The sequence below is a fragment of the Oncorhynchus tshawytscha genome, unplaced genomic scaffold, assembly GCF_018296145.1.
Source record: "Oncorhynchus tshawytscha isolate Ot180627B unplaced genomic scaffold, Otsh_v2.0 Un_contig_2830_pilon_pilon, whole genome shotgun sequence".
Classification (NCBI taxonomy): domain Eukaryota; kingdom Metazoa; phylum Chordata; class Actinopteri; order Salmoniformes; family Salmonidae; genus Oncorhynchus; species Oncorhynchus tshawytscha.
This window is the reverse complement of record NW_024609291.1, coordinates 112,501-125,552: the sequence shown is the minus strand read 5'-3', so window position 1 is coordinate 125,552 and position 13,052 is coordinate 112,501. Positions and strand designations below refer to the sequence as shown.

Genomic DNA, 13,052 nt, shown 5'->3' with positions numbered 1-13,052 from the left:
GGGAGAGACGAAGGTTGAAAGTCCTCCGTTACACAACCCAACCAAGCCTCACTGCTTCTTAAAGCAGCGCGCATCCAACCCAGAAGCCAGCCGCAACAATGTGTCGGAGGAAACACTGTGCACTTGGCAACCTTGGTTAGCGCGCACTGCGCCCGGTCCGCCACAGGAGTCGCTGGTGTGCGATGAGACAAGGATATCCCTACCGGCCAAACCCTCCCTAACCCGGACGACACTAGGCCAATTGTGCGTCGCCCCACGGACCTCCCGGTCGCGGCCGGTTACGGCAGAGCCTGGACGCGAACCCAGAGTCTCTGATGGCACAGTGGTTAAGGGCGCTGTACTGCAGCGCCAGCTGTGCCACCTGGGAGGCCACATTAGAATGTTAACTCACCTTTCACTAATTCATTTAATGTAGATGTTTGTAGGTATCAAAAGGAGATGTTAAGGTAACTTGAGACTTTTGATTGATCAACTGTTATACTGTATGGTAATATAAAACACACGTATGCCCATTTAATTACACACACACACCAGGATGCATGCATGAACACTCACACATTTCTAATGTAACACAAACATGAACACACATACACAGACACACACATTGTCCAAGCAACTCTTTGTAAACTTTGGTGTCCCTGATTTCTGCTTCTGTAGAACTACAGCTGATATGTCCAAGTAATTAATGATGGTGGTCTTTCACTTAACTTGAATTAAGACTTATTCTTAGTCAAATTCTTCACAGCAGTCAACACTCACATTTTCTAAGCCCAGGTTTCATTGCGTACTCTCCACCATGATCCACACTGTAGCGGTAAGCAGAAGAACAGACAGTCATTGAGGGATACACGTGAACTCTCTCTCTCTCACTCACTCACTCTCTCACTCACACACTTTGTCCAAGTGGTGGTAAGAATGTTTGTTTTAACTAGCCTGTTAAATCAAAACGTGCCTGATATGAACATTGACATAAACCCTCTACACACTTGAGTTTCTCCAGTCTGCAGTGTGGATCCTCCAGTCCAGCAGAGAGCAGTCTGACTCCTGAGTCTCCTGGGTGATTGTAGCTCAGGTCCAGCTCTCTCAGGTGTGAGGGGTTTGACCTCAGAGCTGAGACCAGAGAACAACAGCCTTCCTCTGTGACTAGACAGCCTGACAGCCTGCAAAGATGAAAATCATATCATATTACTAATCCCCCTATTTGAAGAAGTGATGTTTTCTGACCAATTCACTTCATGTATTAAAGTAGTCAAACGTTTAGTATTTAAACCCGTTGGTTGATTTTGCAGTTTGGGGTTGTGTTTGGGGTTGTGTTTGGGGTTGTGTTTGGGGTTGTGTTTGGGGTTGTGTTTGGGGTTGTGTTTGGGGTTGTGTTTTGGGGTTGTGTTTTGGGGTTGTGTTTTGGGGTTGTGTTTTGGGGTTGTGTTTTGGGGTTGTGTTTTGGGGTTGTGTTTGGGGTTGTGTTTTGCCCAATAGTAACTGAATGGTGGATGGTGACTGGATTAATCTTCTGTCTAAGTGAGTAGATAACATGTTTCTAAACACTACTAAATGAATCATGATGATTCCCTGATTAAGAAAAATCATGAATCAGTCATGAGAAATGATGAATCAGAAAGTTACAGAGGCTACAACAAAACATGCTAACCTCTCACCATTACCATTTGGGGTGGCAGGGTAGCCTAGTGGTTAGAGTGTTGGACTAGTAACGGAAAGATTGCAAGTTTGAATCCCCAAGCTGACAAGGTACAAATCTGCCGTTCTGCCCCTGAACAGGCAGTTAACCCACTGTTCCTAGGCCGTCATTAAAAATAAGAATTTGTTCTTAACTGACTTACCTAGTAAAATAAATAACCAATAACAGAGAGGGTATGATCTTTGTGCCTCAGTAACTTTCTCATTCATCATCATTCACGATTCATTCATAATCATGGTAGCATCCACATCAATGTAGAAGTGTTCAGAAACATCATCTACTCTTACTGACAATACAAGTGAAGTGACTCCAAAATGACACCATTTAGTTTCTATTTGAAAAACACAATCAAAGCAAACCACAAATGCATTCAACAAGTGTGTAGAGTCACAAGGTTGATGTGATCACTGTGGGTCCAAATGATTACATTTTTCAAATGGGAAACTAGACACAAAGTGCTTTCATTTCTAAACAGTAACACAGATTGAATGTATGAAATATCCTCAAATAAAAGGTGACATTATATACTGTTGCCTAAGATGAACCATTTGATCTCAAATCCAAAATGCTGGAACATTTTGCAAACATATTTGCTGTGGACTATGTGTGCCAGGTAAACACATCTGGATCTGGTGAACAGTTCTCACTTTTATTTAACTCGGCAAATCAGTTAAGAACCAACTCTTATTTACAACGACGGCCTACCAAAAGGCAAAAGGCCTCCTGCGGGGACAAGGCTGGGATTAAATTATTATTATTTTTTAAATTAAAAACAATATATATATATATATGACAAACATACATCAGGAAAAGGAAGACACCGCAACACTGGGGCTGAGAAATAGGCAGTTTCAAATGGGTATGTTTTTTAGCCAAAAACGAAAATACTGCCCCCTACACGCAAAAGGTTAACAAGACAAGTCAGTTATTAAGAACAAAATCTTATTTACAATGACGGCCTACTAAAAGGCAAAAGGCCTCCTGCGGGGACGGGGATTAAAAATAAATATAAATATAGGACAAAACACACATCATGACAAGAGAGACACCGCAACACTACATAAAGAGAGACCTAAGACAACAATATAGCAAGGCAGCAACACATGACAACACAGCATGGTAGCAACACAACATGACAACAACATAGTAGCAACACACCATGGCAGCAGCACAACATGGCAGCAGCACAACATGGTAGCAGCACAAAACATGGTAAAAACATTATTGGTCTAGATTTAACTTTAGCCTGCAGCTTTGATATGTGCTGAGAGGACAGTTTACTGTCTAGCCATACTCCCAAGTACTTGTATGATGTGACTACCTCAAGCTCTAAATCCTCAGAGGTAGTAATTACACCTTGTGGGTTGAGAGGGCATTCTTCTTACCAAACCACATGAGGTGTTCAGGAGGTGTTCAGAACAACGTTATGGACAGAGAAAGCTGTTAAACACTAAGAAAGCGTTGTTGTAGAGTGTTTAACACTAAATCCGGTGAGGGGCCAGCTGAGTATAAGACTGTATATAGAGCATATACATGGAGGAGAGAGCTTCCTACTGCCTGAGCTATGTTGTTGATGTAAATTGAGAAGAGCGTGGGGTCTAGGATCAAGCCTCTTTCTGACTTTATACACTGCACTCTGAGAGATGTAGTTAGCAAACCAGGCCAAAGACCCCTCAGAGATACTCCTTAGCCGGCCCTCAAGAATGGAATGGTCTACCTTATCAAAAGCTTTGGCCAAGACAATAAAAATAGCATCACAACATTGCTATTAATCAAGGGCAATGGTGACATCATTGAGGACCTTTAAGGAAGGTTGTAATGTAGTAGAAACTAGATTGCATTCCAGAGAGAATACTATAGACATCAAGAAAGCCAGTAAGTTGATTATTGACAAGTTTTTCCAACAGTTTTGATTAACAGGGCAAAATAGAAATAGGCCTATAACAGTTAGGATCAGATGGATCTCCCCCTCTTGTTGACCAACTACAGGAATACTGACCTCAGAGTCTCCAATTTACAGTGGGGATTCCCCAGTCCAGCAGAGAGCAGCTCCACTCCTGAATCCTTCAGGTCATTGTTACTCAGATCCAGCTCTCTCAGGTGTGAGGAGTTATACTTCAGAGCTGAGACCAGAGAACCACAGCCTTCCTCTGTGACTAGACAGCCTGACAGCCTGCAAAGAGTAAAATCATATTAAAAACACACTGCTATTCTTTGGTGTTGAAAATAGTGTCAGCATATTTTTTCAACACATTCAGATATCAGTGTCCTGAAACCTGCCATATCTATTCAGAAATGAATGTATCATTATTAGAAATGATCATAATATTGCTTGAAGAGAGAAAAATGTGTAGTTCACTGTCAAAGGAATTTAACAATTCCTATATATATTCATTAACCAATTCAATTTAAATCACTCTGTCTGTTTCTAAGAATTTGTAAGCTCATCATTTGCATAAAATAGACAGAGACCAGTCTATCAAAATTAGCCAATAGTATTTATTTTCTCGAGAGCGCTGCTCATAGAACCATGTACAACAGCTTATCACATATGACGTCATACATTTTATAACCTATCTCCTCCTCTTGACCAGGACAAAGCAGGTTCAAAAGTTAATTCCAACTCACTAGCGCACATACCTGACACACACTATATCTGGATTAACTCCTGAAGTCTCACCATAGTTTATTACCACTTAGCAGACAGTTCCAGATAAGGAAAACCTGGAGGGGCTCTCGCTGTCTTATTTGATCACCACAGAGTTATAGCTGAGTTGGTTCAAACATAGGTTAATGACCCTCTTTGCTTACTTTAGACACACACACATACACATACATTCCTCCCTACACAATGGTTATCATTTCCAATTACCCCTTATCCATGCTACATAACCTCTTTCTTAGGAACTAACATTAATAATCAGATATTGTAAAACAGGGTAGAGTTTAATTAGTTATAGTTCTATTTAAATGTAAATATTGTTTAGTCATTATTCATAAAATTCCTAACATTCACATATTTGAGTAGACTGACCAGACCAGTTTAAAAAGTAGTATCAGTTAAAAGACAGACAGTGAGGTATCAGATTTAGATTGGTGTGGACTGTATACTCAGTACATATCTATTTTGACAGTGAAGATAACATTTTAAATGTGGATCTGTACTCCAACATTTTGGATTTGAGGTCTAATGTTTCACATGAGGTGACAGTATATAGTGTCACCTTTAATTTGAGGGTATTTTCATACATATCTCTTTCACCCTGTAGAAATGAAAGCACTTTATGTATCTAGTCCCCCCATTTGGAGAAGTCATAAGTATTCTGACCAATTCACTTATAGTGTATTCAAGTAGTCAAAATAATTGTATTTGGTCCCATATTCTTTGAACGCAATGACTACATCAAGCCTGTGACTTGAGAAAGATCATGAATTAATCATTAATAATGAGTGAGAGAGTTACAGAGGCTACAACAAAACATACTAACGTCTCACCATTAACCTCAAATTAAAAGGTGACATTCTGTACTGTCGTCTAATGTGAAACATTTGATCTCAAATCCAAAATGCTGGAGCATAGCGCCAAATTTAAAACTGTAAACACACATGATTTGATTTGGACTATGTGATTTGGACTATGTGCCTGGTAAACACATATGATTTGGACTATGTGATTTGGACCTGGTAAACACATATGATTTGGACTATGTGTCTGGTAAACACATATGATTTGGACTATGTGCCTGGTAAACACATGTGGATCTGGTGAACAGTTGTCACTTGTTGACCAATTACATGAACACTGACCTCAGAGTCTCCAGTTTACAGTGGGGATTCCCCAGTCCAGCAGAGAGCAGCTTCACTCCTGAATCCTTCAGGTCATTGTTACTCAGATCCAGCTCTCTCGGGTGTGAGGGGTTTGCCTTCAGAGCTGAGACCAGAGAAGCACAGCCTTCCTCTGTGACTTGACAGCCTGACAGCCTGCAAAGAGTCAAATCATATTTAAACCACACTGCTATTATTTGGTAGTGAAAATAGTGTCAGTATATACAGTGCCTTGCGAAAGTATTCGGCCCCCTTTGAACTTTGCGACCTTTTGCCACATTTCAGGCTTCAAACATAAAGATATAAAACTGTATTTTTTGTGAAGAATCAACAACAAGTGGGACACAATCATGAAGTGGAACGACATTTATTGGATATTTCAAACTTTTTTAACAAATCAAAAACTGAAAAATTGGGAGTGCAAAATGATTCAGCCCCCTTAAGTTAACTTTGTAGCGCCACCTTTTGCTGTGATTACAGCTGTAAGTCGCTTGGGGTATGTCTCTATCAGTTTTGCACATCGAGAGACTGAAATTTTTTCCCATTCCTCCTTGCAAAACAGCTCGAGCTCAGTGAGGTTGGATGGAGAGCATTTGTGAACAGCAGTTTTCAGTTCTTTCCACAGATTCTCGATTGGATTCAGGTCTGGACTTTGACTTGGCCATTCTAACACCTGGATATGTTTATTTTTGAACCATTCCATTGTAGATTTTGCTTTATGTTTTGGATCATTGTCTTGTTGGAAGACAAATCTCCGTCCCAGTCTCAGGTCTTTTGCAGACTCCATCAGGTTCTCTTCCAGAATGGTCCTGTATTTGGCTCCATCCATCTTCCCATCAATTTTAACCATCTTCCCTGTCCCTGCTGAAGAAAAGCAGGCCCAAACCATGATGCTGCCACCACCATGTTTGACAGTGGGGATGGTGTGTTCAGGGTGATGAGCTGTGTTGCTTTTAAGCCAAACATAACGTTTTGCATTGTTGCCAAATAGTTCAATTTTGGTTTCATCTGACCAGAGCACCTTCTTCCACATGTTTGGTGTGTCTTCCAGGTGGCTTGTGGCAAACTTTAAAACAACCCTTTTTATGGATATCTTTAAGAAATGGCTTTCTTCTTGCCACTCTTCCATAAAGGCCAGATTTGTGCAATATACGACTGATTGTTGTCCTATGGACAGAGTCTCCCACCTCAGCTGTAGATCTCTGCAGTTCATCCAGAGTGATCATGGGCCTCTTGGCTGCATCTCTGATCAGTCTTCTCCTTGTATGAGCTGAAAGTTTAGAGGGACGGCCAGGTCTTGGTAGATTTGCAGTGGTCTGATACTCCTTCCATTTCCATATTATCACTTGCACAGTGCTCCTTGGGATGTTTAAAGCTTGGGAAATCTTTTTGTATCCAAATCCGGCTTTAAACTTCTTCACAACAGTATCTCGGACCTGCCTGGTGTGTTCCTTGTTCTTCATGATGCTCTCTGCGCTTTTAACGGACCTCTGAGACTATCACAGTGCAGGTGCATTTATACGGAGACTTGATTACACACAGGTGGATTGTATTTATCATCATTAGTCATTTAGGTCAACATTGGACCATTCAGAGATCCTCACTGAACTTCTGGAGAGAGTTTGCTGCACTGAAAGTAAAGGGGCTGAATAATTTTGCACTCAGTTTTTGATTTGTTAAAAAAGTTTGAAATATCCAATAAATGTCATTCCACTTCATGATTGTGTCCCACTTGTTGTTGATTCTTCACAAAAAATACAGTTTTATATCTTTATGTTTGAAGCCTGAAATGTGGCAAAAGGTCGCAAAGTTCAAGGGGGATGAATACTTTCGCAAGGCACTGTATTTTTCAACATATTCAGATACATCAGTGTCCTAAAACCTGCCATATCTATTCATAATTGAATGAATGTATCATTATTAGAAATTATCATATGGCTTGAAGAGAGAGAAATGTATTGTAAAAATATCTGAGTAGACAGACCAGACCTTCACCTCTGATGTTAGCTTTAAAAAATTTACTTTTAGTACTTCTTCAAATGGGAGAACTAGGTCCATGAAGTGCTTTCATTTCTAAAAGCTAAAACATATTTTTATGAGTACCTTAAAAACAAAGGTGACATTCTGTACTGCCGCCTAATATGAAACATAATATCTCAAATCCTAAATGCTGGAGCATAGAGACAAATTTAAAACTGTAAGCTTCACTGTCCAAACACATATTGTGTGGAATATGTGTGCCTGGTAAACACATGTGGATCTGGTGAACAGTTGTCACTTGTTGACCAACTACAGGAACACTGACCTCAGAGTCTCCAGTTTACAGTGGGGATTCCCAAGTCCATCAGAGAGCAGCTTCACTCCTGAATCCTTCAGGTCATTGTTACTCAGGTCCAGCTCTCTCAGGTGTGAGGGGTTTGACTTCAGAGCTGAGACCAGAGAACCACAGCCTTCCTCTGTGACTCCACAGCCTGACAGCCTGACAAAGAGATCACGATTTCACAAAAACACTGTTAATTTAAAACCAGTAGTGTAGAAGGACACTGACAGATGCATTTGGTTTTATTCTACCAAACAACATATAGATTTACCTTCCGTCTCCCTGAATTGTATTGTCCTATTGTTATACAATTTGAACACCAATGATTCAATATATTTTTCTGAATAAAGTGAATAGTTCTTCCTGATCATTAGCACTTAAATATCTATTAGTATCTGTATTTACTCACAGAGCAGCTCTGGAGGCTTTGACCACTGGCAGCAGCCTCAGAAGACCTTCCTCTGATCTGGAGTATTTCTTCAGGTCAAACACATCCAGCTCCTTTTCTGAAGTCAGCAACACAAAGACCAGAGCTGACCACTGTGCAGGTAAGAGTTCATCACTGGAGACACTTCCTGATCTCAGGTAGCTTTGGATCTCCTCCACTAGAGAATGGTCATTCAGTTCATTCAGACAGTGGAACAGATTGATGCACCTCTCTGGAGAGGGATTCTCACTGATCTTCTCCTTGATGTAATTGACTGTTTCTTCATGGCTCTGTGAACTGCTTCCTGTCTTTGTCAGTAGACCTCGTAAGTGCTTCTGATTGGACTCCAGTGAGAGGCCCAGAAGGAAGCGGAGGAAAAGGTCCAGGTTTCCCGTCTCACTTTGTAAGGCTTTATCCACAGCACTCTTGTAGACAGTAACTTCTGGCTTCAGTAGACAATCGTTGCTGGATGTTGTTTGAGGTTCGGCCATTAGATTCTCATTGTTGTTGCTGAATGAAAGGAACACATATACAGCAGCCAGAAACTCCTGAATGCTCAGATGCACGAAGCAGTACACCTTGTCCTGGTACAGCCCACATTCCTCTTTAAAGATCTGTGTGCACAATCCTGAGTACACTGAGGCTTCATTGACATCAATGCCAGACTCTTTCAGGTCTTCTTCATAGAAAATCAGATTGCCATTCACAAGCTGTTGAAAAGCCAGTTTTCCCAGTGACAGAATGCTCTCTTTATTCCAGTCTGGACCCCTCTCTTCTTTCCCAAGATACTTTTCATTCTTCTGTTTGGTATGAAACACCACAAGGTGTGTGTACATCTCAGTCAGAGTCTTTGGTACCTCTTCTCTCTTATGTTTCAGTATGTGTTCAAGTACTATTGCAGAAATCCAACAAAAGACTGGAATGTGGCACATGATGTGGAGGCTCCTTGATGTCTTTATGTGTGAGATGATTCTGCTGGCCAGGTCCTCATCACTGAATCTCTTCCTGAAGTACTCCTCCTTCTGTGGGTCATTAAACCCTCGTACCTCTGTCACCTGGTCAACACACTCAGGGGGGATCTGATTGGCTGCTGCAGGTCGGGTAGTTATCCAGAGGAGAGCAGAGGGAAGCAGATTTCCCTTGATGAGATTTGTCAGCAGAACATCCACTGAGGTTGACTTTGTGACGTCACAACAGATCTTGTTCTTCTGGAAGTCTAGGGGCAGTCGGCACTCATCCAGACCATCAAAGATGAACAGAACTTTGTTCTTGTCGTAGTTGGAGATTCTTGATTCTTTGGTTTCCATTGAGAAGTGGTTGAGAAGTTCAATTAAAGTGTGGTTTTCCGCTTTCATTAAATTCAGCTCCCGAAAAGGGAATGAAAATACAAATTGGACATCCTGATTTGCTTTTCCTTCAGCCCAGTCCAGAATGAACTTCTGCACAGAGACTGTTTTTCCAATGCCAGCGACTCCCTTTGTCAGCACAGTTCTGATACGTTTGTCTTGTCCAGTTAAGGGTTTGAAGATGTTGTTACATTTGATTGCAGTCTCTGGTCTTGCTTGTTTCCTGGTTGTTGTCTCAATCTGTCTCAGCTCATGTTCATTATTGACCTCTCCTGTTCCACCCTCTGTGATGTAGAGCTCTGTGTAGACCTTATTGAGAAGTGTTGGGTTTCCTTGTTTAGCGATCCCCTCAAATACACATTGAAACTTCTTCTTTAGATTAGATTTGAGTTCACGTTGGCAAATCATAGCAAGCTCATCTGAATGAAGAAATAACACAGAGGATATTAATGTCTGTTTTAATACTGTAGGACTGTGTTATAAGGTGTACATTATAATACATTATTCTCTTAACTGCCTGTATAAATGTGTACATGATTTCATAATGCATTACACACTGGAGTGACTGATTATATTATTATTATTCATATGGCAGACAGTATCATTAATGTTGCCTATCTATCACTGTCTTTCTCTGTCTCTCCTCTATCTCTCCTCTGTCTCTCCTCTGGTTCTCCTCTGGTTCTCCTCTGGTTCTCCTCTGTCTCTCCTCTGGATCTCCTCTGGTTCTCCTCTGGTTCTCCTCTGTCTCTCCTCTGGTTCTCATCCTGTCTCTCCTCTGGTTCTCCTCTGTCTCTCCTCTGGTCTCTCCTCTGTCTCTCCTCTGTCTCTCCTCTGGTTCTCCTCTGGTTCTCCTCTGTCTCTCCTCTGGTTCTCCTCTGTCTCTCCTCTGTCTCTCCTCTGTCTCTCCTCTGTCTCTCCTCTGTCTCTCCTCTGTCTCTCCTCTGTCTCTCCTCTGGTTCTCCTCTGGTTCTCCTCTGTTCTCCTCTGTCTCTCCTCTGTCTCTCCTCTGGTTCTCCTCTGGTTCTCCTCTGTCTCTCCTCTGGATCTCTCTGTCTCTCCTCTGGTTCTCATCCTGTCTCTCCTCTGGTTCTCCTCTGTCTCTCTTCTGTCTCTCCTCTGTCTCTCCTCTGTCTCTCCTCTGTCTCTCCTCTGTCTCTCCTCTGTCTCTCCTCTGTCTCTCCTCTGTCTCTCCTCTGTCTCTCCTCTGTCTCTCCTCTGTCTCTCCTCTGGTTCTCCTCTGTCTCTCCTCTGGTTCTCCTCTGGTTCTCCTCTGTCTCTCCTCTGTCTCTCCTCTGTCTCTCCTCTGTCTCTCCTCTGGTTCTCTCTCTGGTTCTCCTCTGTCTCTCCTCTGTCTCTCCTCTGTCTCTCCTCTGTCTCTCTGTCTGGTCTCTCCTCTGTCTCTCCTCTGTCTCTCCTCTGTCTCTCCTCTGGTTCTCTGTCTCTGTCTCTCCTCTGTCTCTCCTCTGTCTCTCCTGTCTAAGTTAATCAACACATCGCTGCTGCTACTTGATGAGGTCACTAGGTGTTGTGTTAAGGCTTCTACAATATAATTGTGTTACACGGCTACTTTAGGTGTACTTTAGTTACAGCTTTTAAATGTTTGTTATAAAACAGCATTCAACATGAGGCAGACAGCTCTTACTTTTCTCCAGTGTGTCAGCAAGCTCCTTCTGGTTCATTTTCCTCAGGACGTGCAGTGTGATCTTCAGAGCCCCCTCTCTGGCACTGCTCTCCTGCTTCTCATCTTCAGCGTCCACCACTTCCTTATCCTGCTTCTGACTCTCAAAGCCTTGTGGGAGTTCTGGACTAAGAATCCTCTTGAACATCTTCAGCTCGTTCTTCATAAATGTCATAATATTCTCTTCAAGCAACTGAAATAAATAAAGTAAATAATTTAAGCAAGAGAAGAAATGCTTTCTCATGAACACATTAATGAATGATTGACAGATCAACTTTACTGGAGGTAAACAAAAACAAATGTACATAACAGGACCACATACACTGAATATAGAGGCCAGGTCTGTTTGATGACTCTGGGAAGACTGACCACTGAGAATCACTGACTCTGATGTCTCCTGTTGGGTTCTGTGGACAAAACATGAGATTACATTTCCTCAACCAGGGAGGACACACACACACACACACACACACACACACACACACACACACACACACACACACACACACACACACAGGAGGGAGGGAAGGTCGTGTTTGTTTAAAATTGCTTTAGGACTATGAAAATGGGAAAAAGGATTAGCCTATGGATTTTGAAAACAACAAGAATAAATGGGAATATGGGAGAGGAGAAATAACTAGAGACAGTGTTGTTTAACTCACTGACCATGACCCATGAGTTCTTCTTACCTTTGTTCAGTAGAATAATCTCCCTCTCTGAAGTCTATCAATTTATCCATTGACCGGTCACTCTTCATGGACACACAGCTGGGTACAGGGGAGGCTGGTCTCTCTTGCTTGACTGGGCTTCAACACAACAGAGACAAACATTACATCTCTCATCTACTCTGAGCTCAGATGGGGAAACATAATAATAGTTTCATTCCAAATCGCTATATATCCATTTTCATGAAAGTTGGTAAATTAGATGTTATTGTTTAAAGAAATTATGAAAGTGATAGATGTGTTTTTTTTACTAGTTAATCAAGGCATGTGATTGTTTATTGACAGCCATGTGTTTGTTTCAAATCTATCACTTGATGGTTTCATTTCAGAAAGACAAATAATCATGTTTTATTGCAAAATGTTACGTCTGCCTCACTTTCAGAGAAATATGTAGTACTACTCGGTTTTATACAGTCAAATGTTACTGACTGGCTAGATTCATTCTTATGTAGCAAGACAGTATCATTAATGTTGTCTATCTATCATAAATGGTGTTTATTTTACATTGGATTAAAGTAGAGACTCAGAGCTAGAAAATGTTATATCAGACACTACAGTTGAGGAACAATGGGAAAGCAATTCTGCTTTGGAAGATGATAAACTGGAAACCTCACTTTTCAGAAAATGATCCTTGAATGTTTTGGTACACCTACTGGAGAGCTCTTCTTTGTATACAGTGGTGTTACTTTGGCAGATAATGTCACCCATCTAAATAAATAGTTTTTTATATATATATAATGAACTAAATGTATGGTGTTTTTGGGTTATGTGAGTTTCACTGTTTGTTATGTTAAACATGGTTATTTTATGATTGTGGTAAAAAATTATTAGAAAATGTAACGTTTTCAATTCTGAGTAACTACTACTTTAGTAAGGAATTACCCATTATTCAGTACTACTGCATTTGCTAAATAATTCCAATAGATGGCAGCATAATACCATGAATGAAATTTCATGTCCTGTCCCTTTCCATACTGCTAATGTTCTGTATGTCCTGTCCCTTTCCATACTGCTAATGCAAGAGGACTTCTG

At 41.1% G+C, this 13,052-nt stretch overlaps 1 protein-coding gene across 2 annotated transcripts in view; it reads right to left on the bottom strand.

The window, feature by feature from the left end:
* Positions 1-913: 913 nt before the first annotated feature.
* The window catches only part of LOC121844541 (NACHT, LRR and PYD domains-containing protein 12-like), a 22,986-nt gene continuing 10,847 nt past the window's right edge, over positions 914-13,052 (bottom strand). The window contains exons 2-9 of one of the 2 annotated variants that reach the window (XM_042314770.1): positions 11,985-12,101; positions 11,618-11,702; positions 11,260-11,488; positions 8,251-10,033; positions 7,827-8,000; positions 5,504-5,677; positions 3,696-3,869; positions 914-1,160 (exon numbers count right to left, since the gene is read on the bottom strand). In XM_042314770.1, coding sequence (XP_042170704.1) covers positions 929-1,160; positions 3,696-3,869; positions 5,504-5,677; positions 7,827-8,000; positions 8,251-10,033; positions 11,260-11,488; positions 11,618-11,702; positions 11,985-12,101 — 2,968 coding nt within the window. In that variant the 3' untranslated portion in view covers positions 914-928. Of the gene's footprint in view, positions 1,161-3,695; positions 3,870-5,472; positions 5,678-7,826; positions 8,001-8,250; positions 10,034-11,259; positions 11,489-11,617; positions 11,703-11,984; positions 12,102-13,052 lie in introns of those variants that run through there. The other variant, XM_042314771.1, reaches the window with a different exon arrangement.